Source organism: Telmatherina bonti, assembly GCF_933228915.1.
Source record: "Telmatherina bonti genome assembly, chromosome: 2".
In the NCBI taxonomy this organism is placed as follows: Eukaryota; Metazoa; Chordata; class Actinopteri; order Atheriniformes; family Telmatherinidae; genus Telmatherina; species Telmatherina bonti.
The window spans coordinates 15,258,811-15,284,528 of NC_136620.1; the positions used below are offsets into that span (position 1 = coordinate 15,258,811).

Consider the following 25,718-nt stretch of genomic DNA (forward strand, 5'->3'; position numbering starts at 1 on the left):
TATATTCATGAAGTCTGTAGCTGTTATGGGTTACCTACCCAATAAAGCATTACAATTTGAATATGATGTGATAATAACACGTAGCTCTTATCTTGGACCAATTTTTCATAAATTACTGAAGGGTGGTGTTAAAAAAAAGGGGGGGGGGGGGGGGGGGGGCACAGAAAATGGTTAAACTTCTTAAAAGCCCTGATGAAAGTAATTTCATTCATTGGAATCACTAAATATTCTGAAGGTTCAGATCTCAGATAACATGTTAATAAAACCTACTCAGAATATTGGATCCATTTTATGTCTGTTATACGACTCAGAAATTACTGCAATGACATTCAGGTTGTTCAGCTTTGTACATTCTGGTGATAGACTGGAAGTTCTCGACCCGGCTGCTCCTTGCTGGATCCTAAATATTTTTTGTCTTTACATCTGTAGGAGAGTTGGTTAAAAAAAACTGATATTTTCATTAGATTTTCAGCTGGTTGATGTGTTTTCTTACACTTTCTGCTGATGGAGGTGTGCTCGCCTGCTATGTATGTGGCATTAGGGCAGAACTTTTTTTTCTTTTTTTTTTTTAATTGGTTATAGAAAAATCAAGCTACTACAAAAATACTTTCAAAGGCTCTGCTTAGGAACACAGAAATAACTAATTAGATTAATTACAGTGAGATAAGAGGGACTGTTTGGTGAGACTTTGGCTTAATTTCTTATTGTGAAATACTTAAATGTTTTCTAAATTCTCGCCCTTTGTCTGCTTTTTGACATAAATTTAACAACTGACTGACACCAAATAATTAAAATAACAAAAAAGTAGTCTTTAGTCAAAATAATGTAAACTAAATATCATTCAATATTAAAGAGTGATTGTTTCGAGCACAAAGTAAAAACACACACAGACTCTGTCCTCACTGCTGACAAAAGTGACTAAAATCCAACTTTTCTCTTCAGCATCTCCATAAACATACACGTATGACGTCACATCTTCTGACCAATGTGAACGATTGCACAAAAAGAAAAACATGGATTTGCGCATTAAGACGGGCAGCGTGAATGTAGTGTAGTCTGGATCAGGAGCAGATTGACCTGGAAAAAGCAGCGTCTGGAATCACTGGGTCAGACCTGACGTGACTGTTTTGTGAAGGAAAATAAGCTCATTGCCAGAGCAAAATACAAAAAACTTCTTCATATGACCCATGCAGATAGATTCCAGGCCATCATTGTTGGAGTTTTCAGGTCATCCTGCATCTGCAGTTTGACGTATTGGATGTTTAAGCGCTGAAATGTTATGCTTATTATAATGAGTAGTGCATTGTACTCTTGTTAAACTGCTCTTCTAATCATTTTTGTTCTGCTCTGCAGGATATGTATTTCAAATACATCTGGAACAACTTCCTCCATATTCAGGTGGAAATCTGCACAGCAATGATCCTGGCCATGCCTCCCGCTCCGATGGAGATTCAGCCAGAGGCAGAGCAGGGACACGTGATGGAGAGCATCCTCATCAAACATGTAAGAGAACATTTTACAGCAGTTCTTAAATAAATCATTGTTAGGTTGGAGTTTAATGTGCATACTGCAGCTTTTGAACTGTTGGAAAACTACTTTAGTTAGAAGTAAAGCAGTTTAACACAGACTCAGTATTGTTTTGGGTGTTTTGGGGTTTTTTGGGGGGTTTTTTCCCCAACAAATTCTCACTCATATATTGTGTGTTCTGCTTGTAAGTATGTATTGTTTTTCTTCCAGTTGTTTCAGAAGTGCCAGTTTATACAAAGAATCATCGATGCCTGGAGTTCCAACGAGAAAGAACAGTACGTCTTTTTGGTTTTAAGTCTCTGGATTTATTGGTTCAAAACTCATATTTACTAAGCTCATAATTGTGCTGCTTTCTGTGCGTTTTAGGGGTGAAGGTGGCAGGCGACGAGGTTACATGGGTCACCTTACCAGAATAGCCAACTCTATAGTTCATAACAGTGACAAAGGTCCCAATGGACCCCAGATCCAGCAGCTAATTTCAGGTAAGAACTTGTTTCTGACTTTAAAGCTCAGCACACTTCCTTCTCATGATATTTTTTTAATTTTTTTAATTTTTTTAACTAGCTCTATAGTCCTTAAGCAGACATTTTTCTGTTTGGCAAAATCTTCCAACCTCTTCCATCTGCAGCTCCACCATAATTCAACTTCTGAAAATGCTGCATTCACTGAACCTCCTGTAAAAGAAGTTTAAGCTCTGACACAGTGAGGTTTTTTTCTTTTTTTTTCTTTTCTTTTTTTTCTTTTTTTTTTTTATTAATATTTTTGCAATAGGTTTACAATGAAAGATCATATTCTGGCTATTCCTGAAAAAAACAAGTTATTTATATTATGCCATTTCAGTTTTTAAGTTTTATACATTGTACAACATTGTAAAACTTCCATAAGTTGTCAGAAATTATTACCATTCTTTCACTATGGCATGTTCAAGAGACCTTTGATTCTCATCAACTCCGTCAAGAAATTTTTTATGAACTTAAAAACTATATCACAAGTGTCACCCTTTTATTTATTGCTTCTTAATGAAGTTAGCCAGTGTGACACATGACTGATAATAAAATCATGTCCTAATTAAGAATCAGCTGCGTCTCTAGCTGTCTGTTGTGTTGGTGCTGAGCAGGGGAGGGATCTGCCAACACAAAAACAAAACACAGGAAGGCAGAGTCTTTTCTGTTTCAGATATCTCTGCATCTTCAGTGTCTGCAGGGACATAATGCACAGTTTCCACAACAGTGTCATTTAAAGTGTGTTTTTCAGTGCTACTGTCAGTTGGGAAAAGGGCCCTAGAGATAAAACTGTGGATCTGGAGAGACTGCAACAGGCTCAGCAACATCTTTTTTTCTTGCTCTCAAGGCCAGGCATGTCTTGCAGGCATGGTGGGAAACCTCTTCCAGCATCTTCTAGATGCATCAGCCGAGTAGAACCTTCTTTTCTTGGGTTCAGTATTGTGTGATTGATCGATAATTTGAGGTGGATATGGTTAACACAAGAAAACCTGAAGCGAAAAGTTGACGTTTCCACATTGCTGCATTGCTGATGTAAGTTTAACAAATAGTTTAAATGAACATTTGAGCAAGGTGGTGGAAAAGTATGAAAGTGTGGCACTTGAACACATGGACACTGCCACATGCACAACCCCACCTTGCTACACCATCCTTCTTGTTAAATATGAAATAACCATGTTAATTGTTAATTGTCCATGAAAACACAGAAACCCCCTGGCAGTAATACCCAACCTTCATGGAAAAAGCTTCTCATAGAGTATGAATTGACCAAAACTAACCAGTTTGTTCTTACACCCTCAAGTACAAGAAGAATGATTGTCGCTTCTTGTGGAGAATGCAACAAGCTTTAGAAATGTGACAGAGCAGCAGATGAGGAGAAGGCTTCAGGCCATTTTGGACAATAATAAACAGAGAAGCAGCTGCAGTGAAAGACTAATTTCACTGTAAATATTTGCACCTGTCAGACGGCTGACATGTTGACTAGAAAGGTCCTCTTATGGTAAAAGTGATAGCTGCATGGAAGAAGACTCAGAATACACTCCCACATTCCTCAGTCTAATCCATGTCTAAAATAAGGTCAAATATACCAACCAAAAGCAAAGATTCATTCAGTTTTGTTTTACTGATGGCAAAAGAAAATCATTCTCAAGTTTTTACTGGAAAAATCTGATTTCCTCTCAGCCATGTTAGAGTTGGGAGGACATTATTCCTCTGATGACTCTAAATGTAAACAAGTGAATCTGTACTCTGTAATCAATTCAAATGGATTAACAGAGTCAAGTAATGAAATATGAAAAATGGAAAAAGTCTTCTGCTAATGCGTTTTCATTTGCAAAAATGAAATGTCAAATTAAATTTAGGTTTGTACTTGCTGGGGTGTGTTTTGAAATTTAAATCTTAAATGGCTTTTTTTTTTTTTTAAATTATTTTAATTAGGTTACAAAATGAGCAGTCTTAAAGATGAAAATAAAAATGTAGTATTGATGATTTATTATTTAATTTATTTGAGTCAAAAACAGCAGGTACGTTCTGAAAATGAAAAACCTTTTCTGTTTATCCATTTTAATTAGAATTATGGTACACAATCACTTCCATATAAATGTGTTATCCATTTAAAAAAATTGTGTTTGTGTGTGTTACAGAGCTCCCCACAGAGGACAGAGAGAAATGGGAGGCTTTTATTTCTGGGCAGCTTGCTGACACCAACAAAAGAAACACTGTTGACCTGGTGAGTATCATCGTCATAACTGATGATGAAGCTTTCAGATTTATTTCACTAAGTGTACAAAGTTGCTACTGGTTGTTCCATCCCTGGCTTGCCATCAGATGTCGGTCTATGAATGAAATGTGTGAGAAAACATTTCAAAGTTAAAAGTACTCTACCATGTTGTAGACTCCTAACTCACTGGTATGTGTGAGCACATGCGACCCCTGTTGTTGAAAGATGAGTTAAAATGCCCCAAAATGCTTCCTGCTCCAACAATGCCTGTTAGCCAGTGGGTTACTTGGAGAAAAGCTGGAGCTGTTAATTAAAGAACTTATAACACCACTAACTTTAAGTGTTTTGTTGTTGTTGTTTTTTTTTTAATTTACCAGAAATGTTTTTCATTTGTTTTCTACTATTTTGAATTGAAAAATGCAATTACATGCATTTTTCCATTTTTACTTGAACCTGAGTTTAGAATATTGTCGTAAATTTGAAAACTTTTTCAATGCTACCTCAGTAGAAGCTATCTTGACGGTGATTTACGAGGCAGTCTGTGAAATTTCTTATATACCTCCTTTTGGAGGTGTGCTTTGGGAAAATTTTCGTTTGAAGGGGTATATATGTCTACCACTTCTCCCTACCTCTGTCCCAACATGAGTTGGGACACCCTACACGCAAACATGTAAAACGGAGGGGTAGGGATAAGTGGTAGAGCTGAAGGGTAGAATGGAATTCAGCCTAAGTCTATGTACCCAGCCCAGTCACCTTTCTGACCGATTCAGACCTTTTTTTTTTTTTTTATCATGTTTGTTTCTGTTGTATGTGTTGAAGCCACACAGGACAGTTTGTTGATATGGAATGAACTGACATGAATATAAATATTTCCTCAGGTGAACACACATCACATCCATACTTCTAGTGATGATGAAGTGGATTTTAAAGACAGCGGCTTTCACCAGGACTCCTCACTTCAACAAGTAAGACCCAAACACACACAGATCCATCCATACAAATGTCCAGTAGCCATCAGTGGACAGTGTTAAACATAAACTGTGTTGTATCATGTCAGCCTATTGATACTAGTTTGTAAAAACAAATTTCTTCATTGATTTGAAGAGGACACATCAGGGCATTTCTGCAGCTAGGTCACAGCACCTCCCGCACAACCATCTGAATATTTCCTTGTTTTGTGGCACAGCTTTTCGACACAGAGGTATTTTAAGGAAGATTGAAACATGAGTCAAAATTAAACCAAAACTGAAAGTTTCACTATTTTATTGTTGATTCAGGACACGAGTCAACAACTTAGAACAGATAAAAACGTGTTTCTAAAAAAAAACCAAAAAAAACAAAAACCAATTTATCACTTATCTAAATCGCTCTAAATATATGTTTAGAAAATTAAATGGAAGAAACTTTTTCAACTGCAGTCAGTGATGTAGGATTAACATACAGAAAATGATTAGGTAGCATTCAAAAGGCTGCACAGCTGACTGACCTGCAGCTGGATGTTCAGGGAAACATCCCTGCTCAGGACATCTGTCTGTCTGCAACCTTGACCCCTTTTCGCATGTACAGTGTTGAAGCTTGTTGTCAGATCATAGCAGTAGGATGTCCAGAAAGTTGCTCTGAAAGTATGAAAGTTTGATGTTAATAGATTACATAAAGCAGACTTAATGAAACTAAAAGCCTTGAGGGGATTTTTCACAATTACACAATGTTTCCATGTGCGTACATAAAATACTCTTAAACCAAAGCTGTGTTACAGAACTTGGAAAATTGTAGATGGTTTATTTTTAATACACGTCATCTCTATTGTTCCACTGATACACATCAGTCTGTCTTCATCTTTTTGAATGTGTTAACAGAAATATTTGTCATTAATATTTCTACCACACAATCTCTCTATCATGGTTTGTATTCATTTAATTAACTACTAATTATGTTTCAGAAACTAAAGTTACAGTAAAATGATGAGAGCTATGAAGTGCATGTTTGCTTTTTAATCTACATTTCCAACATGGAGTCATGTCTTCTGAAAAAGGTTGGGGTTAGGGTTGGGCTGTAGCTGACATATTCTCCACAGTGGGCAGTTTTAACTCTCAGATTTCACTGAAGTAGCGAAATAACAAATGCAATAGAGAACAACACATAGTTAACTGATTATTACATATTCTTTGTCCACAATATGACATGCCGTTTGCTGAACAGTCATTTTACCTGCAGCTGTTTGTCCACCCTGAGTTGGGACATTGTGTGAAATAAAAATGAAGAAACATTTTAAACCCAGTTACGAATTGAAAATACTGCTCACCAATTGTTTTATATTTTTTCATGATGAGGTTGTAAACATTTAGATTTGACAGCATATTAAAAGGCTGAACAAAGAGTTTAATCCTCCACTGTTGGGGATACTTTCCATTTGGTTTTCTCCCTCTCTTCAGTTCATCTCTTGTCAGCCCCTGAGAAGGAACTGGATTTTCTGCATCACACAGTTTTAACCTGTTTTTAAAGGTGCTGCAGTAACAAACTGACTGTGTTTTAACTGCTTTTGTCAGATGTATAACCATGGTTACCAAAATTTGTCAAGTTATAACTTTTTCCCTTAGTTGTATCGGTGCATCTAAGTCAGGGATTTATTTCCTTGAATGTCCTCAGTCTTTTATGATTTAAGTTAAACAGCGCCATCAAAGGGGTGGTGCTTGTAATTGGAGACGAGGCTTTCCCTAATATAATAGCAGGGGAAAGCTGACCAGGAGGAGCTACTGTGATACTTGGGGGAGTGTTTATGTCTAGTAGAGCAGCCATAAACTTTTAATATTTCTAAAGAGGAGCTACTTTTTTCCCCTGAAAGATCCATCATTCTCATCAGAAAGACTAATTGTAAATCTGAGAAGAGAATTTTTACAGAAGCCGCACAGCTTCATAATCCATTTCAGAGTTTGAAATGTTGATTTTCATTCAGTTCAGATCAACTTTTACATTTTATTTAGAAATTAATTTTCCAATCAAACCTTTAAATATGTTCCCAACATTGGTGGATTGTTTAAACTAGGGGTTTAAGAAGAACAATTCTGTGTGTGCGGCTGTGCTTTTATCAGTTGGATACAGATGCAAAGTGAACTACAAATCACTGTTGTCATTTTTCTAAGTTACATTTCACACATTGTCCCAGCCTTTTGTATGTGTATTTGCCTATGCTAATTTTTGTTGTGTAAGTAATGCCCAGCTGTGTGTAGAGCTAAGACTATATCATTATCATTGGTCCTGGGTCTTGCCAGGCCTTTTCTGATTATCAGATGCAACAAATGACGTCCAATTTTATTGAGCAGTTCGGCTTCAATGATGAAGAGTTTGCTGATCAGGACGATGTTGTGGAGTGAGTACTCATCCTGCATGTCTACGTTTTTCTGTGTAACAAGACATTACAAACATGGTGGACATTTATTAATTTATCCTGTATTTACATCAGAACCAAACATTTATTTCACACAGTGTTGATCATAACACCCCACAGTTTTATCAACATAACAATGGGAAACTTCGAAAAAGTACTTATGTTTTCCTGACAAAACTGACTGCATCAGAGGTCAGAGACCAGTTAATATCTGCTTTGCGGAGGACAAGAAAAAAATACTCAGATATTTGTTAAAAAACTGTTTTTTTCCCCTATGATCGGCTTTATTTCTGGCTGCCACATCCACCATGTTTGTAGTTTTCTGCTTTCTGGTTCTTCATCGGTGTGAGCTGTATGGGTTGTATTTTCAGCGGTGGTGGGCTTTTTGGAACAGGGGCCTCTCTTCTAACTGGGATGGTGTCAAATCTGTTACATCAGTCAGGAGTTAAATTATGGGTTGGACTATAAGTGTCTTGATTAAAAATAATAGCAATAATAGTAATGAAATACACTTCCTGTCCCTACTTAAGATTACCATCTCCATTTAACTATACCAATGGTGCCCAAAGTCGGTCCTCGAGGGCCATTGTCCTGCACGTTTTCTATCCTTCCCTGGTCGGGATACATGGAAAACCTGCAGGATCGTGGCCCTGGAGGACCGGAGCTGGACACCCCTGAACTATGCACACAGGTAAGATTCAATTGCAGGTGTCTGTTTGAAACTAACAGGACTCTCAGTGTGATGACACTTAAAAGTATCAACATAGACAATGAAGTTTAAGTTATAAATGTAGATAGAAAAAGAAATCAAATGACATTGTTGGTTGTTATTACATTATTGTTGCTGGAAACACACATGGTGAAGGGAGCTCGTGGAAATAAAATGCCCCTCAAGAAAAATGTAAACCCCAGCAAGAGTCTGTAGTCCCACCCGTCCACTGTAAACTCAGTGTATGCGTGTCCATGTTTGACATTGTGTGTCATTGGATTACTTTCGCTGCTGTGGCAACACACCTCCAGATGGACGTTTGTTACCATCAGAGCATCAAATGCAGGGATGTCTGACTGCTGTCCCCGATGGCTGCTGTCCTGCAGGTTTTCTACATTTCTCTGCCTTATGAAGCCTGATTAGGATGTCATGGATGATCTCAAAGGATTTTGCTTTGAATCTGTATCAAGTGTGCTGAAGCAGAGAAACATCTGAAAACTGCAAGACATCAAACTTCCAGGAGTTGAGTTTGACATCTGTGGTCTGAGTCCAAACTGGATTTCCGACATCCTGAAACACTGTCTCGTACATAATTGTGTGGAGTTTCACACTTTTATTTGATCTATTTATTGTTGTGACGACTCACATGTTCTCACTTGTCCTCACGTGTATCTGGGGAGGAAAGTACAAGTTGAAATCACTATAGAAACTCTGACTAGAGTCCATACCAGCAGAACAGGTCCACGTAAAAGAAAAGTCTACACAGCACCCAGCTTTGCTTCTCATATGGCTGATTTAGCTGGTTTTCTGGCTCTGCAGGACACAGTTTTCTAACTGTGAGCCTGTCTGAAAATGATTAAGTGCTTGATCATCCACATTTGTAGGTTTTGTCTACAGTCTCAGAGAATAAAGAGTTTTAGGATATCAGTGACCACAAGCTGTTAGTTTTGAAGATGTTTTTCATTAATGTCCAGAAAGTGTCAGCAACTTGACTGGTTCTGGTTTCATCACATCAGGGATGTCACGATTATACATTTTCTTCGTCCAGTTTTCGGAGAACTGATCATGCTTATTATGCTATCATTCATTTCCCAAAACCATAGCTGTGTAAAATTAAATAAACAAATGGGTGAATATCTCTCAGCTAGCAGCAACATGTTTAACCTCAACTGATACGATAAGTAGTTTCTTATTTCTTGGAAACAACTATGTGGAAAGATGCATCCCGTGGTCATGGAAAACATCTTAGTCTGTATTAAAAGGGGTGGAATCATTGGCATGCATCACAAAGAGAAAACATGAGATTGCAGAAACAACTACATACAGTTAAGAACTGTCCCAATGCAGGAATAAAACGTGTAAGGATTGTGGGGAACCATACTCTTCCCAGATGAAAAAAAAACACAACTAAATTATGGAAATGGAGAATGACTTAAATATTGTATTAAATCAAATTGGGGAAAAAATAAATTCTACATTTTAACTCTGAACACAACATCATAAAAATGGTTTTTAACTTTTTTTTTTCAATCTGAATGAAGAATTTAGAATCACAGAAAAGACACGTAGCTAACTATTCTCAAAGAATAGCTGCTGTTTCAGTATTGATAATAGTACTATTAATTTCAGAATTAATTGGAAGCCATCAGTGAGTGTGGGCCTCCTTCAATCCATTTTGATTAATTGATTTAATTATTTAATTAGTTATTTATTTATACTAATGTATGTGGGCATTATATTTGAGTTAGAAACTTAATGTAGTAAAGAATTCTTTTTAACATTCCTGAATCCAGACAGTGATCCGGGTCACTCGTAAAATTTGATCACTTCTTCCTTATTTGATTTCAGATATTTCTTGACAATGTAATCAAAATGGTCCCTAACTTTAGTGATGTTGCTAACAGACAGACAAACCAATGCTGCTGAACACATGACCTCCCCCTTGGAGTTTTTAATACTGGAACAGTGGCAACAAGAAAGAAGGGACGACCACCTCACGTCAAATCAATCCGGCTTAAAAGGCTAAAGTTGGTCTTCAACTAGCTAAACTAAAGGCTTTTTCTGATTTTCTCCTCAGTATAATGTAATGCTCAATGAATTAACTTGACATAGTGCAGCAAGTCCAGCGCTAGCAATTCACAAAAAAAAAAACCTGCAAACAACATGGTAAACATTAAATATCAATGTTACTTTAGACAATATTACTATCATTTAACCCAGTTAATAAACAAGACTGCAGGTTATCCGGTGAAACATTTTTTTTAAAGTGTGATGCTTTACAAGATGAGGCGCAGTCATCCACAATGACACCAGATAATCTGATTTAATCTGTTAGTTTGAAGGGAATAAATCTTCCTCAGACACTCGGGAACACAAGCATCAACAGAATCATGTGCAATACTGTAACCTTTTAATGGAAAAGTTGTTTTGATCTGCAGATATGGTTTAGACTGTTTTCTTTTTTTGCTGGAAAGTGACTACATTGATGGATCTTTACAATCAATTAATTGTGGTGTTTAATTCTGTGATTAATTGTGAATTGAAGTAATTGTGACATCCCTACATTACATTGATTTTTATCAACTGATGGCTGAAGCTGTATTCACTATGTAGATGTATTATAATGGATGATGTTAGGTGTGTCCCCTTTGACAAAACTCTTAACAGTCTTCTCCCGATTAAACTTTTTTTTTTTTTTTTTTTTTTTTTTTTTTACTCTAGTAATTAACTCATTGGCTCCCAGCCATTGCTGTAGCAGAGAGCCCCATGCTGCTGGTGTTTTTGGAGCTTCTTGGTCATCTTTTGAGATTGTTGTGGAATATTGACTTCTGGGGCTGCAGATCTGAAAGGGCCAATCTAGCCGGGTGCATGCGTCACAATGTCTTCTGGGTGCATGCTCGGAGAACACATTTTGGGTACGTTTTGATGAACGCACCCAGCCAAATTGGCTTTTCATATGCAGAAACTGCAAAAGTCATCTTTTGCAGTGAAATTCAGATTCGGAAAGACGTCAGACGTTTTTGGTGGCCAATGAGTTAAAATGACCCTTCTTTTCTTCTGATGAAGACAATTAGAGAAAGTTTTCCATCTACCAAGCAGCCAAAGAGTGATGGTGCTGGTTACCTTGTTCTTTTTCTGATACCAGGAGGACCCATACCAGTTAGTTTCCTACACATGGAGCAAAGACTGTTGGGTTTTGTCAGAGCTGCAGTGTTGACATGTTTAACAGCTCTAACTAACTAAACTCTGTTCTCTTTAACGTTGCAGTATTCCCTTTGATAGAATATCAGACATCAATTTTTCACTCAATACAAATGAAAGTGTAAGTACTCTGAATAATTATCATAAATTTTTGTATTGTGAAGGAGTGAGGGGAAATTTTCTTTCCACAAACATACAATGCTGCCATTTGTCTTTACTGAGGAAACAAGTCTGAAGTGAGGCTGCTAATGTTAACATGTGATTTACTGCTGTCTGTCTGTCTGTAGGACTCAGTTTGGAAGCATTCTGACTGTAAACAGTGTTTTATTTATGTATAATTATGTGGTGTATGTGTATGTTCCACAGGGAAATATAGCTTTGTTTGAGGCTCGCTGTAAAGAGAAAATCCAGCAATTTGAAGATGCTGGTTCAGATGAGGACGACATCTGGGATGAAAAAGATGTCACCTTTGCTCCAGAGGCTCAGAGACGTCCAAGGTCAGTTCAGCTTTGGCAGTTCTGGATTAATCTGTATGACCGTGGGAGTTTTAATTCCAGTTTAATTCTGAGTAAAAGTTAATTCCACTTTACATGGTCATTTTTCATCAGTTTAAACACTTAATTCCAAATGCAAATTTCTATTCAGAATTAAACCTAATTCCAATGTAAGTGGCTGGTTGATTTGCATTTTAATTCCGAACTATAAAATTCCTCTGTCATGTAAACATCAATTCCGCTTAATTCCGGTTGTTCTGCGCATGCTTTTTACCTTGTCCTGTCCCAATGGCACGCGTTGTTTTGCCTCCCGTGTTCAGTGGTCTACCTTCCTTCTCCCTCTCAGTTGCTGCAAAAAGTGAAGTAGTAAGGTCATGTTGAGCTGGTACTTCAAATTTATAATAAAAATAGTGGCGAAACTGGTACTTATTATTTAGTTTTTGCAATTTACAACTGAAAAGACGAGAAGCAGGGAGTCAACTTTGTTTATTTCCGGTATCCGTCATACATCATGTGGACCCTCTGTCCAATCAAAACCCTTCCCAACCCGCCGCTCTAAAGAGGAATTAAGTGAGGACGTGTTTCATGTAAATCTTCATTCGGAATTATTTTCATGTAAACTCATAGGAGAATACGTTAATTCCGAAATAAAAAACATCATGTACCCAATATATACCCAAAATATACCCAACCCTACCCAATATATCTTTCACTTCTCCTTTTATGGGTTAAGTGTTTATGTCATGTTTCTAGGTTGCATAGTTGAAAAACTAACTTACTTATTGGCTGCCAGCATGTTGAGCATCTTTTGGGAAGGAATGTTGAGTTGAAGGGCTAATTAGAGCTTCAGAGTTTACAACATGTTGGTTGCGTGCTCTTAGAGCGCATTTTGAGGACATTTTGACACACAGCCGCCCACATCAGATTTCCATATAAAGAAACCGCAAAATAGGTCTTTGAATGTTTGGATTCAGAAAAACATCAAAAGATGTCTTTGGCAGCCTGAGTCAAATAAAATGTTTAAAGATTTCAAATTAAAAAATAAAACCCTCTCAGGCAACAAATTAGTTGACAGTGGTTGCTTACAGGATGGTTTCACTAATGTGAAATAATTATCCATTTTAGGAGTTCAGGCAGCACAGATAGCGAGGAGAGCACAGACTCGGAGGAAGAGGATGTAAAGAGAGAAACATTCGAAGCCTCAAACCCTGGTACTGATGACAGAATGGAAGTCGACACAGGTTGGTGTCACAATAAACAAATCTCACAATGCAAGTCACACACACATGGGAGGATACTTTGTCTTTGACAGACTGTCTAGTTATTTCACTAAGTTTTTCTCGATGATGACCTTGTGTGACGACTGAGTTGAGTTTTAGTTTACAGTCGCAGTGACAATGGTAATACTCATAGAATATGGTCTCACTCAAGTAACATATGTGCAGGCGAGATTCAGTGACCTCGCTTCAAATTATTTTTTTATTAATTTTTTAAAACCAATATTGTCTGCAGGGCCGGTGTGGACGGCCAACTTTGATGACATCCCCATGGACACAGGAACATCCACAGCTTCAGCCTCCAGCCCCAACAACTCTGATGCACCCTCCCCTCTGTCTGCCACTAAAGTCCTTCCCGATGCAGCATGGAGCTCAGCCGTCATGTCCAGTTCTGAAGCAGGTTGGGCTGATTTCTCCAACTTCTCCCCTGTCAGGTAAGACACCAGAACCGGTCTGGTTCTGAGCTGCAGACTCTATAAGGACATATTTTTAATGTTGTTTTCAAACTCCGAAATATCACTTAAATAGAAATATCTCTTTTTCAGTCCCAAAGACCCTCTGAGGTGCAACTCTCCCGTTGCTATGGAAACCAGTATGGAGACAATGGACCCCCTTGGAGTCAATGCACCAGTTCCACCTGAGGGTTAGTTCTGCAAGCTTGCCTTTACCATCTGAGGTTTTTCCAGTTGTCGCGTTTTTCCACTAGCAACACAAATCTAAAGTCTTCAGAAGCTAAAACAAGAAATGTGACGTTTATGTGACTAAGAATGTCAAAAGGAAACCAGACTGCGGAGATGTGTTGGTTCTGCATCTGTGATTTCTAGAGTATACACTCTGATCCGACTCGTGTCATCTTTAATGCCTTTCAGAGTGTGATGGTTGGTTGGAGGGCGGTGTGGCGTCTCCATCCTCTGCTTCCCCGAAGGACTGTGGGAGGTCGAACCAGGAGGAGGAAAATTCTTGTTCTGAGCAGAGGAGCATCACTGAGACAGTCATCAATGGTTCCATGAAAGAAACAGTCAGTCTCACTGTCGACGCCAAAACTGAGACCGCTGTTTTCAAGAGGTTTGTCCATCACATCGAGACACACACTCGTCTGTGGTAACTGACTGAATGTCATGAATGACGTTGTATAGACTGATACCATACCACCTTATATTCTGGCTCAACATCTCGTGTTAGTTTAATCAACAAAGTTTGGTGCACTCACCATCCACTTTATCAGGGCCTCCTCTAGGAACAGGTTGGAAACATTCCTCAGAGATTTTGCTCCATGTTGACATGGTAGCGTCACACAGCTGCTGCAAACTTCCTGACTGCACATCCACGTTCAGAATCTCCCGTTCCACCACATCCTAAACGTGCTCTATTGGTTTGAGGTCTGATGACGGTAGAGACCATTGGTGAACTCATTTTCATGTTAAGAAATCATTGGAAGATGATTTGAGCTTTGTGAAATGGTGCGTCATCCTGCTGAAAGTAGCCATCACAAGTGGTCATAAAAGAATGGACATGGTCAGCAACAGTATTGAAGTAGATGGTATTTCAGCCATACCGTGTTATAAAGGCCCCATTTCCACCAAGGCTCAGGGCGGTTTGGGAATCTCTTAAACTTTCCATAGCCCATACTCTTACCTGGTAGGCAAGGTATGAGTGATAGCTGCAGTAACCCAATAATTTAATGTCTTTGTTGAAGTATAACGTAGAAAGCGAAGCTGAAACAGAAGAGGGGAATGATGGACATCCACATGAAGGGACGGTGCTATGACAGTGTATAATCCTCCACCGTTTAGGCTCAGATCAATAAGATTGGGACTCCAGTAGAAGGCTTGGATATTCTGCCACCTAATTTTTGCTTTTGGAAGCAAAAACCATGTGTACCATTCCAAGCACAAATGAGAAGGCATAAAGGGCTGAAAGTGGGCCAAGAAATTATCCCCCACATCACTACACAGCAGCGGCTTGTAGCGTTGATAAAAGGCAGGATGGATTCGATCGTTCACGTTGTTTACACCATATTCTGACCCTAAATGAATGTGGAGCTGAAATGGAGACTTTCCAACCTTTTTGGTCTATTTTTGTCCAAACAACTGCTGCCATTCTCTGACCGTGACCAGACCATCCTCTGTAAACTCTAGAGGTTTATGTGAAAGATCACAGTAGAAAAGCAGTTGCTAATATACCAGCAATCATGCTACATTCAAGATCTCTTAAATCCCATTTTTTTTTTGTCACTTTTATGGTCAGTTTGACCTTTAGCAAGTTGCCATGACCATGTCTACTTGACTGAATGCAGTTCAGTTGCTGTCATGTGACTGCTTGGTTAGATATTTTAGTAAACAAGCAGATGGACCTGATAAAGTGGATGCTAAGTGTTTGTTACTCTATTTTAAAAGCTTGATCCTTGACTGAATCTTGAGATTCATTCTGAGTTGGTAATTGCTTTAAAAGACTCAGTTATCCAGTTTCACTCTTGACGGAATATTAAATGTATGAAATGCCCCAGTAAATGTCAAAGTTTAAAGATGGTTGTCCTCTGTCTCACCGTCCTCTTGTTAATGCTGCATTTAATGTGTGTGTGCGCATGTGTGTGAGAGAGTAAAAAACTGTGTAATGTAATGAACGACACTCACAGTCTGAGCTTCCCCTCTCTCTCTTGCTGTGCGTTGTGGGTGTGGTCTTCTTCAGAGTGTTGAAATCTTATCGGTATGTACAGCCAATCAGAGATGAGCCTGCAGCCGTGATGTAGTCTTGTTGTCACGTCAACCACCAACTTTTTTTCCCCAGTTTATATCTTTGGTTTCTACTCTTGTTTTTTCATTATCTCCATTCTGCATGTGTTTTCTACCGAAGCTGTCGTCCACTTTTGTTTCTTGAGTTTTGGTTCGACCTGATCCAGTTTATCTTAAGGGTCTGGGCCAGCGGAACCCAGTCAGGACTTTGCCCCTAACGGCATGTTTCTGAAGTTTACCTCAACAACTGAGTTTATTAATACTCCGATTAATTCACTTTGGGCTTCAGCGCTTTAACCACAAACATGTTTATACCATGACTTTTAAAGGATGAAGAGTAAAGCAATCTGTCATGTTCCTAAGTTAAGTAATTAATGTGTTGAAATGTGATATAGCCCTTAAAACTCCATTTATATCGTAAAAAGTTTCTATGGATGGTAGTGTGTATATCTGTGTAAATTGTAATCAATTGTTTGCCCTGTAACAGCGGTTTCCAACTGCAGTCCTCGAGAGTTGCAGTCTCGCAAGTGTGTCCCTGCTGTTACACACCTGAAACATATCAATGTGTGGTTAGCAGACTGATGCACAGTTTGATCACGTGACTACCGACGGTCACCACAGCAACAACCACACATCATTCCAAATCAAACCCAAACTTGTTTTAAAAAAAAAAAAAATAAGGAAATGAATGTTTTTTTTTTTAAACATTCTTTGAAGTGCACTTGCCCTCAATGCATTTTCGTCTATATTGACCCGTCTAGTGACCATCAATGCTCACTACTTTTTCAAGATGCATTGTGGGTAATTTTGAGTCCACTATTTATTTTTTTAATTGACATTGGGACACTTCTAGAAAAGGGATGAGCACTATATAGGGCACTATGTTGGGTATAGTGTGGACACAACCTTTGATGTTGAGTGTGATACACGTCAGGCGTTTTGCATCAGGGAAACTTCCAACACACGCAGGATTGCATCTCTCGCGGCCTGGACTTGCCCACCTCTGTTTTAGGTGATCTGTTGAAGTTTTCCAAGCATTTTTAACCACCCGTGAAATGTAGCTTTTATCCATAAGTGGTCCACCATTTTTTATCACATTTTCATGATGAAAAAAGATATCTGTACCATGTTGCTTAGAGACCTGTATTTTAACCTGGAAACTATGATGAAGCCACTTCTTGTCAACATTTCCACCAATCGGATAGCCTAAATTTATAATATCCAATCGTGAGCAGCCAATGATAAAGGCCAAAGTCAAGATAAAAGGTATTTGTACAGCCATGCACAAAGTACTTTACAAGCTAAAATGCATCTCAAGTAAAAAATGTAAAATTCCATGAACTGACAAGAGTACTTTCTGTCTACAAAAGGACAAAAATAATATTCATTGCAGCAATCAGTAATTTAATAGACCGTCCATTTTTAATATAAGAAAGCCAGTAATGTAAAAATTTGCTGATGTGATGTTTATAGTTGGTTATTGGCCAAGCATTCAAGTCTTGAAAAAATATTATAATGTAGCAGAAGATGTAATAATACATAAATTTGGCCCCATTTCTCTGCTATGTACAATATGTTCAATTTTTTTGCAGTTTTCACATCAAAAGTTGGATATGATCACATTATTGGTAAGTTATTTTATCAAACTGAAAATGAGCAAAAATGGCACAGTTTTGGAGGCTATTACGTTATTGGTCGTTACAGTCATCCATTGCAAATAAAATTAGGATGTTTTTGGTGACTGTGGATCCAAAAACAACCTGAGTTTGAGTTGGTTTTGTGAGAATTGTAGGTAAATAGTTGCATAAATAACTGTAAATGGCAAAAAAAAATGGCCTTAGGAAAGAAATGTCATATGCCAATATGCTATATCTATAGTTCCATTCATTTTGCATCATCTCAGCCTCAATCTGACGATTGATGCTGTTCTGAATAAATGATGTCTGGACGTTGTCTGAGATTTAAAGGGTTGGCATTTTATATGTATTTTTACATTAAAACAAAAAGGTATTGGAGTTTTAAGGGTTAACAACTTTTTGTCAACAATAGTCATGGACTGTTTATCTTAGACTTTCTGTTTCTCCAGTATTGGATCAGTAGCTCTCTAGTAGGATTTTAGGTTCGTCGATTTGGATCTTTGTAAGTGTTTTGCTTTGATTGAGTCCTCATCAAGACTCTTGGTGGTTCTCTGAGACAAAGCAAGACTGACGGCTGGTACATTTTGGTCCAATCAGAGTCCCTTTTCAAGGCAGTTGCACAGCTAAACATTCAAAACAGCTGATTTTCTCCATTTGCTGTACATTTAGAAGTTTTTCCTCTGTAGACTTCCCAAACTCCATCATTTCCATACCACCATCCTTTTGTTTTCCTGCGTTCTGTCCACTCTGCATGCTCCCACTTTCACCTGTCACTGTGTTGTATGTGTGTGTGCGTGTGTGTGCTGAGAATGGTCAGTGTGCATCACATATTAATGTTGATGTGTTGTACCTGTCTGTTCCAGTGATGAAGACAAGCTTGCCTCTGCAGAGAAATACTTAGTAGTGGAGTGTGTGGACTCAGACATCAACAGCTCGGCTGCAGCCTGCTGTCCCAAAACAGGGTCAGACTCCAGTCCTCAAACACCATCGCACACATGCACGCCACTATGCTAACCTGCAGAGAGGGAAGCAGTCTCTGTCCAGGCTCACCAGCACTGATCTTAAGAACTCACAGGTTCAGGATTTACAATTTTGCTTCCTATATGTGGAGCTGTCGTTTTCTCTGTCACCATTTTCATGAAAGTGGTTTTATAATTTGATCAGAAACTGTTAAAGCAGATTTATCTCAACTCTTAAAAACAGTTTCAGTCTGTGATCCCCTGGTTCGCTTGTATCCTACACTGAAAACAGTTTACATGTTCTCATCGGCTTCAACCCAAATTCTCTAGTTTCCTGATCAAACGGTTTCCTCACTGCGCTCTCTCATCAGTTGTCCTGTACTGGGTTTCCCTCCATATGTCCCCTGACCTCATCTCTTACACTCATTTGCTGAACTGAACTCACCCTCTGCATCTCTTGACCCTTTTCCATTATGATCAGCCTGTCTCAACCTAACTCGCCTTGGTTTGTCGGGTTTTCCACTCTGCTTTTGTACCCGTTTACCCGTACTTTTTCTGTCCCCAGCCCAGGTTCTAAGAGAGCTGAGTTAGGTTGTATGACATTGCCAGACTGCATGCCGCTATAGGTCTGGCCAATCAGGGGTCAGGGAGTGACATCACTCAGATTCCAACTCGCAAGTTGTTTACATTACGTGACAAGTAATGCCGCAACAAAAGTCTATTCCATGGTCCGACTCTAAAGGTGGAGACATTTCTTTCCTCGGTTGCTAAGGAAAGGATACAGAGGGAACTGGATGGAGCGACACAAAATGAAAAAATCTTTCAAGAGCTTTCTGACTCAATGGCTACGGCTAGCAACGGAGTTTTCAGCAGTGTCTAGTAGGGCTGGGCGATTAATCCATTTTTAATCTCCATTACGACCTGGGGTTCTACGATCATAAAAATAAAAGGGTGCGATTATTTTTCTCTTTGCAGTTTCCTCTCTTGCTGCCTTCAGTTGCTAATCGAGCGTCACTGTCATTGCTGCGCTGTGCTGTAAACTCCTTCCACAGCCGCTTTGGTTTCATTCAGACACCGTTGCCAACTTGGCGAGTTTCTCGCTAAATCTGGCGACTTTTTTTGTTAAAAGCGACTAGCGACAAATCTAGCAACTTTTACTGGAGTTATTAGAGACTTTTCTGGTGTTTTGGCGACTGACTTGAAGGCACATATTGTTCTGCAGTTACTTTAAGGAACGAGCAGCGGGAGTCTCTCCTCGTCCTAAAGCACTCCCAGGCGGCCAGTCTCAGTCGGCTCCGGCTGCAGGTCAAAGTAGAATAACTGCAGTAGGTTGTGGAAGTTTACTACAACATAGTTGCCCATTTTAGATCTGGTACTAAATTGTAATGGAAAAGAAACGGGACCAAGCTAAGATGAGTTGAAGTGAGTTAAGTTGAGACAAGCTGATAATAATGGAAAAGAGGCATCTGACTGCTCCTGATATTATTCGATATAACAATGATGGTTAAAGAACCAGAAGATGCATCATTCCAAGCCTCACTGGACAAAAAACAAAAGACAAAATGGCTTTAGACAAGTACAAATCAACACAATGCATCTTTATGTAATCGTCAAGTGTACCTCTGGCCACATTGACGTCCTGGCATGGTGAGACTGCTGAATTTTTTTTTTTTTTTCTTTTTTTCTTTTTTCTTCTTCTTCAAGACTGGTAGCATCGTCATCCCGGTAAAGATGAGGACTCAAGACGATCCATGACAGTCAAGTTTAGATGTGATAACACTGGCTTCTCACTGTGGGCAGAAAAAGTAGTTTTTCATTCCCTTAAAATTCATTTAGAATGGAAACTGCATGAAAAGTGTTATGTTTCCCTCTGTTTTTATTATTGGGGGTTCATTTTGGAGCATTTAATTGGATCAATAAGCTGCTTGTTTAAATCACAGGTGGCTCGCTGAGCTGCTGCTGGTGTTCTCTGTCGATTCAAGTCAGACTCTCAAAACATGTTAATAAACATAATTATAAATGCAGATTAAAGATATGGATGTCCAAGAAATGCTTGGATTATAAAAAGAGATACATTTGGATATTAGTATTTTTTAATGTTAACTGTTCCATTTCTTCCTTGTAACAGTAGAAACTCTCCCACTACTCCCAGTGATCTGATGACCACTGTCACCACTGTCTCCTTCATTTCTCTCATCTTCTCATCTTCCTTCTTCAATCCTTCGTATTTTTCCGCCTCCTTATGTTCCTTCTTAGAGTCGGATCTTAGCTCTGTCATTCTCCACCATCTTTGACGATATCTTCCATCTTGATCCTGACATTTCCAGGCTGAACCCAGTACAGACTTTCCTCCACACTATTCCTCTCACCTGGCTATGTAATTTCATGTATGCCTTACCCACATCTAGGGATGTCACGATGATTTAATTTTGTAATTACTCATGGTGTTTTATGCCACAGTTATTTAAATTGATACCGTATAAATCTTACCCAAACACGATCCTAATATTAGTTGTAATGGATGATTACTGGGGTCAAGCAAGGTATCATTGTGTAGGACGGCTCATCAGCCCAGAAAGCATGACATTAAAAAAAGAAATGCATCCAATGTGTTTTATCTACTGTAGAATAACCAGCAGCTTTGTCCTACAAAGTAAAGGTAACTGTTCAGTAATCTATATAATTGTTTATGGAGTGTCATTTTAGAATAAAGTGTTTGGGTTTTATTACGATTTTACAATTGCATGCATCAGTTGGATTTAAAACATCACAAGTCCAGTAGCATGACTGACACAATACAATCCCAAAAAACCCAAATACATCCTTTTTAAATATAGTTTTTTCTGTTTAAACATGACCGACTCCATATGAGGTTGATGCCTTGCAGTCACCGGAGTTTGATCTGCGGAAGAAACAATATTTACAGTGGGGCAAAAACATATTGAGTCAACCACCAATTTTGCAAGTTCTTACACTTAAAAGATGCAAGAGGCCTGTTTTTTGTTTTTTTTTTTATTACAGGTACACTTAAACTATGAGACCGAATGGGGAGAAAGAATCCATAAAATCACATTGTAGGACTTTTATTAAATAATTGGTAAATTTCTTGGTAAATTAAGTATTTTGTCAATAACAAAAGTTTATCTCAATACTTTGTTATATATCCTTTGTTGGCAATGACAGAGGTCAAATGTTTTCTGTAAGTCTTCACAAGGTTTTCACACATTGTTGCTGGTATTTTGGTGCATTCCTCCATGCAGATCTCCTCTGGAGCAGTGATGTTTTGGTGCTGTCGTTGGGCAACATGGACTTTCAACTCCCTCCAAAGATTTTCCGTGGTTTTGAGACTGGGAACTAGCTAAGCCACTCCAGGACCTTGAAATGCTTCTGACGAAGCCACTCCTTCGCTGCCTGGGCGGTGTGTTTGGGATCGTTGTCATGCTGAAAGACCCAGCCACGTTTCATCTTTAATGCTCTTGCTGATGAAAGGAGGTTTTCTCTCAAAATCTCACGATACATGTCCCATTCAGTCTTTCTGTTACATGGATCAGTCATCCTGGTCCCTTTGCATGATGTTTCCACCCCCATGTTTCACAGTGGGTATGGAGTTCTTTGGATGCAGCTCACCATTCTTTCTCCACATAACATGACAAGACAAGTTTTTATCAAAAAGTACTATTTTGGTTTCACCTGACCATATGACATCCTCCCAGTCCTCTTCTGGATTCTCCAAATGCTCAGATGGACCTGGACATGTACAGGCTTCAGCAGAGGGACACGCCTGTCACTGCAGGATTTAAGCCTCTAGCGGCGTAGTGTGTTACTTATGGTAGGCTTTGTTCCTTAGATTCAGGCTGTCTGCAGGTCATTCTGTAGGTCCCTGTACGGTTCTGGGACTTTCGTTCATCGTACTCATGATCCTTTTGACCCCAAGGGCCCCTTGCCTCTTTTTTTTAGGTGGGAGAACTTGCACAATTGGTGTCTGACTAAATACTTTTTGCCCCACTGTAATTCCAGATTTCTGATCTTGTTTCTTTATTTCCACTGTGTCAGTAGAATTTGTAGAGCTGTGACTCTTATTTTTTGTCCCAATTTTATTCCAATTTTTTGGGTGCCGATTCGATGTAAATTACTATTCTTAATTCTTTGATTTTGCTGATTTTTGTAGACTAAAAACAAAAAAAATGTTCAAAACTTTGCAAGTAATTTTTCTTGGTTTCAATGAGGAAAAAACAACACAGTAGCCAGACCATCATTCTGCTGATATAATGTCCAAGAAGACAAGTAAAAAGGTCAATAAAAACAATAAGAATGACAAAAATTTTATAATAGATTATTTTTATTTATTTGGGGAAAAAAAATTTATTTTTTAAAAATCGATTTTGAAATTGTGAAATAAACAATTGCAATATTTGTTTTTTGTTTCTGTTCAATTTCCCACCCCTAATAATTTGTATGTCATTTAGCAGCCAATCTACTGAAGAACAGCTGGAAGTCAAAGCAATCCAGATGTTATTTTCTGTTTCTAAATTCTCTACTTAGGTTGAAAAGAAATGTTCAAACTCATTTTTATTATGTAGTTTCCAGAATGAAACCTCCCAGGTTTGGGTGGAGGTCCTGCAGCCTCTCCCATCTGCTTTCTCTGAGAGAAAACCAGGCGTAATATATAGGATTTATGTACTCCTGACTGCAGAGGCGATTTAGCTGCACCTCTCGTTGTCACGGTTACATCTCTGTCTTATTTGTGGGATGCTGCAGCTCAGCACTCTGAGGGTAAACTCACTGCTGCGGCTGATGGAGAGGATCTAACCAGCCTGATTTAGTGACTCAGTTAAAAACACTGAAGTCAGCTTAATGTAAAGCTACTAACTCCAGCTTTAGATGGCCTTTAAATCACTCAAATTTGTCAAATGTTGAAAAGGATCTTCCTCATTCATTGATCTGACGTCGTCTTCTCTCATATCTGGTCTCCAGTGAGAAGTGTTGGCCCACGGCGGAGCTTCCCAATGGTCCTCTGAAAGAGACGTCCACCACAGAGGAGGCCAAGTAAGACTTCTGTCTCTCAACTAATTTTGTTTTGTTTTGTTTAAACTTTTTTTTTTTATACTGCCAATGCTCATCCTCATCTTCTTCTTCGTCCTTCTTTACCAGGCTGGGCAGGAGTTGTGTGGCTTCAGAGCAAACGGTGAACGGGCCGGCATGAGGGTCTTGCATCACGTACTGACGGCCAGCTCATTCTGCCCAGCAAGTTCTGTTTGGGTCCCCCCAGCAGAAGCTGCTGCTCAGAGCTGAACCAATCACATGCCCCTTCAGGACCAGCAATACTCCCATTGGCTCATCACAGACGGATGGATGGACGGACGGACGGACGGATGGATGATGTGTACAGACAGGATGGACTGATAAGATGAAGAAGAGATTGACTCAGATGCATCAGGATAATTTTTTTCTGCATTTGTTTATATACTGTTGTTCCTATGAGGTGATGTGCAACTGATATTCTGACACTCAAATTAAAATAGTAATGTTGCTATAGTTACAGAAATGATTGTATGAATAAAATATTTTGTAAAGAGAAACGCCTATACAGAAAGATGAGATGGGTTGGCAGAAAGGAGTGAAAATCTGAAATTCGCTGCACCAATAAGTCACTTTTTTATTTATTTTTGTGACTTTTCTCTTTATTCTGAGTGATACTTTTGTTTACCATGAAGCTAAGATGAAACTGGTGTCAACATGTTTGTGTTAGCAGGACAGTAAGAGACAGCCTCGGTGTAAAAAGTTTCTCATCAGCTGGTTTTAGCAACAACTACATTTCTGTTGCGTCCAAAACTTTTTACATTCAGACCACAGTTCTGTTATCCTCACAGCTTCACTTCAAGCAAAACTCTGGGATTTTCTTACAACCTGCCAAGTGTACGGTGAGTTAACGGAGTCAAACCAGAACCAAACTCAGACATGTTTGAGTTTCTGACACCTGAAATTTATCTCAGTAATAGGTCAGAGTCTCCTATTGGGAAATTACTGCATAGCTGACGATGTTTCAGCTGCAACAAATTATAACAGTAAATGATGCAGTGAACGGCGTCTCATTTCTTAACCATGTGCTTGTGGAGAGGTGTTAAGTCTGGTTAAAAAGGTCAAACTGTTGGAATAAAGAAAACCTCTAAGAGGTTTATCAACTATTACAACGTGGTTAAGAAATACCCAGCACTATCATCACATCAACACTTTTTGGGGGGGGGGGGGGGGGGGGGGGTGAAACTGTTTTTTTTTTTTTGTTTTTAAAGTACACACACACACACCATTTATCAATAAAAATGAGAGCATTTCTGCATGAACAATGTGACCAGAACTCAAAGGGTTTGGACCAAACAGCTGAAGAGTCTTAAAAAAGCCACTTTGCCAGCAAGGTGAAACAGCGAAAAGGCTACAACATTTTCATGGGGAGCATAAAGACTGACTCTGGACCAATGGAAGGTGGTCGTGTGGCCCGATGGGTCCAGATTTGCCCTGTTTCAGTGATGGGTGCATCAGGATTATAAGAGCAGAGGAAGTGTTGCGGCCATCAAGCCTGTGGGGGCAGTGTATCTGGAGTTAGAGAGGTCTAGGTTCCGCTATTTAATGTGCCCAAAGAACATCAGCTGACCACCATAAGATACTGATAACCAAATTATTCCATCTGTCTAACTTCATTTTGGGAGAAGTATCTGAAACTGCTGGACAGGAAACTCGCCACAGATGATTCAGACCTACAGCTGTTGTCAAAGGTTTTACAGAACAACAAATGTCAGGCAGACAATGTCAATTTTCACAGTCTGCTGCCAGTTTCTATGACAAGAGTTTGTCCACAATTAAATGGAGAGATTAGATTCATTTTGGAAGTATCTACCACAAAAATGAGATTAACCCTATCCACTGTATTTCTGCCCCTCAACACAATGACCAGCTGACATGTCAGTGGTGATGATGAAGTTTGGTCAGTCATGCTGGTTGAGTTACAAGAACAACTAAATGTCAAACCCATTCCAATTCAGGGGCCACATTCAGCACAATGTGATCTTCAGTGGGGTGGA

The 25,718-nt window shown here is 38.9% G+C and overlaps 1 protein-coding gene across 3 annotated transcripts in view; it reads left to right on the top strand.

Annotated features, from left to right (window-relative positions):
• ppp6r3 (protein phosphatase 6, regulatory subunit 3) overlaps nucleotides 1-24,518 on the top strand; it is a 40,739-nt gene extending 16,221 nt beyond the window's left edge. For 2 of the 3 annotated variants that reach the window (XM_079255223.1, XM_079255224.1), the window contains exons 11-25: nucleotides 1,354-1,503; nucleotides 1,738-1,802; nucleotides 1,894-2,009; nucleotides 4,172-4,257; nucleotides 5,127-5,213; nucleotides 7,518-7,615; nucleotides 11,610-11,664; nucleotides 11,910-12,040; nucleotides 13,163-13,278; nucleotides 13,550-13,748; nucleotides 13,860-13,957; nucleotides 14,184-14,379; nucleotides 18,547-18,645; nucleotides 23,617-23,688; nucleotides 23,794-24,518. In XM_079255223.1, the coding sequence (XP_079111349.1) occupies nucleotides 1,354-1,503; nucleotides 1,738-1,802; nucleotides 1,894-2,009; nucleotides 4,172-4,257; nucleotides 5,127-5,213; nucleotides 7,518-7,615; nucleotides 11,610-11,664; nucleotides 11,910-12,040; nucleotides 13,163-13,278; nucleotides 13,550-13,748; nucleotides 13,860-13,957; nucleotides 14,184-14,379; nucleotides 18,547-18,645; nucleotides 23,617-23,688; nucleotides 23,794-23,845 (1,620 nt within the window). In that variant the 3' untranslated portion in view covers nucleotides 23,846-24,518. The remainder of the gene's footprint in view (nucleotides 1-1,353; nucleotides 1,504-1,737; nucleotides 1,803-1,893; nucleotides 2,010-4,171; nucleotides 4,258-5,126; nucleotides 5,214-7,517; nucleotides 7,616-11,609; nucleotides 11,665-11,909; nucleotides 12,041-13,162; nucleotides 13,279-13,549; nucleotides 13,749-13,859; nucleotides 13,958-14,183; nucleotides 14,380-18,546; nucleotides 18,646-23,616; nucleotides 23,689-23,793) is intronic. The other variant, XM_079255225.1, reaches the window with a different exon arrangement.
• The last annotated feature ends 1,200 nt before the right edge of the window (nucleotides 24,519-25,718 follow it).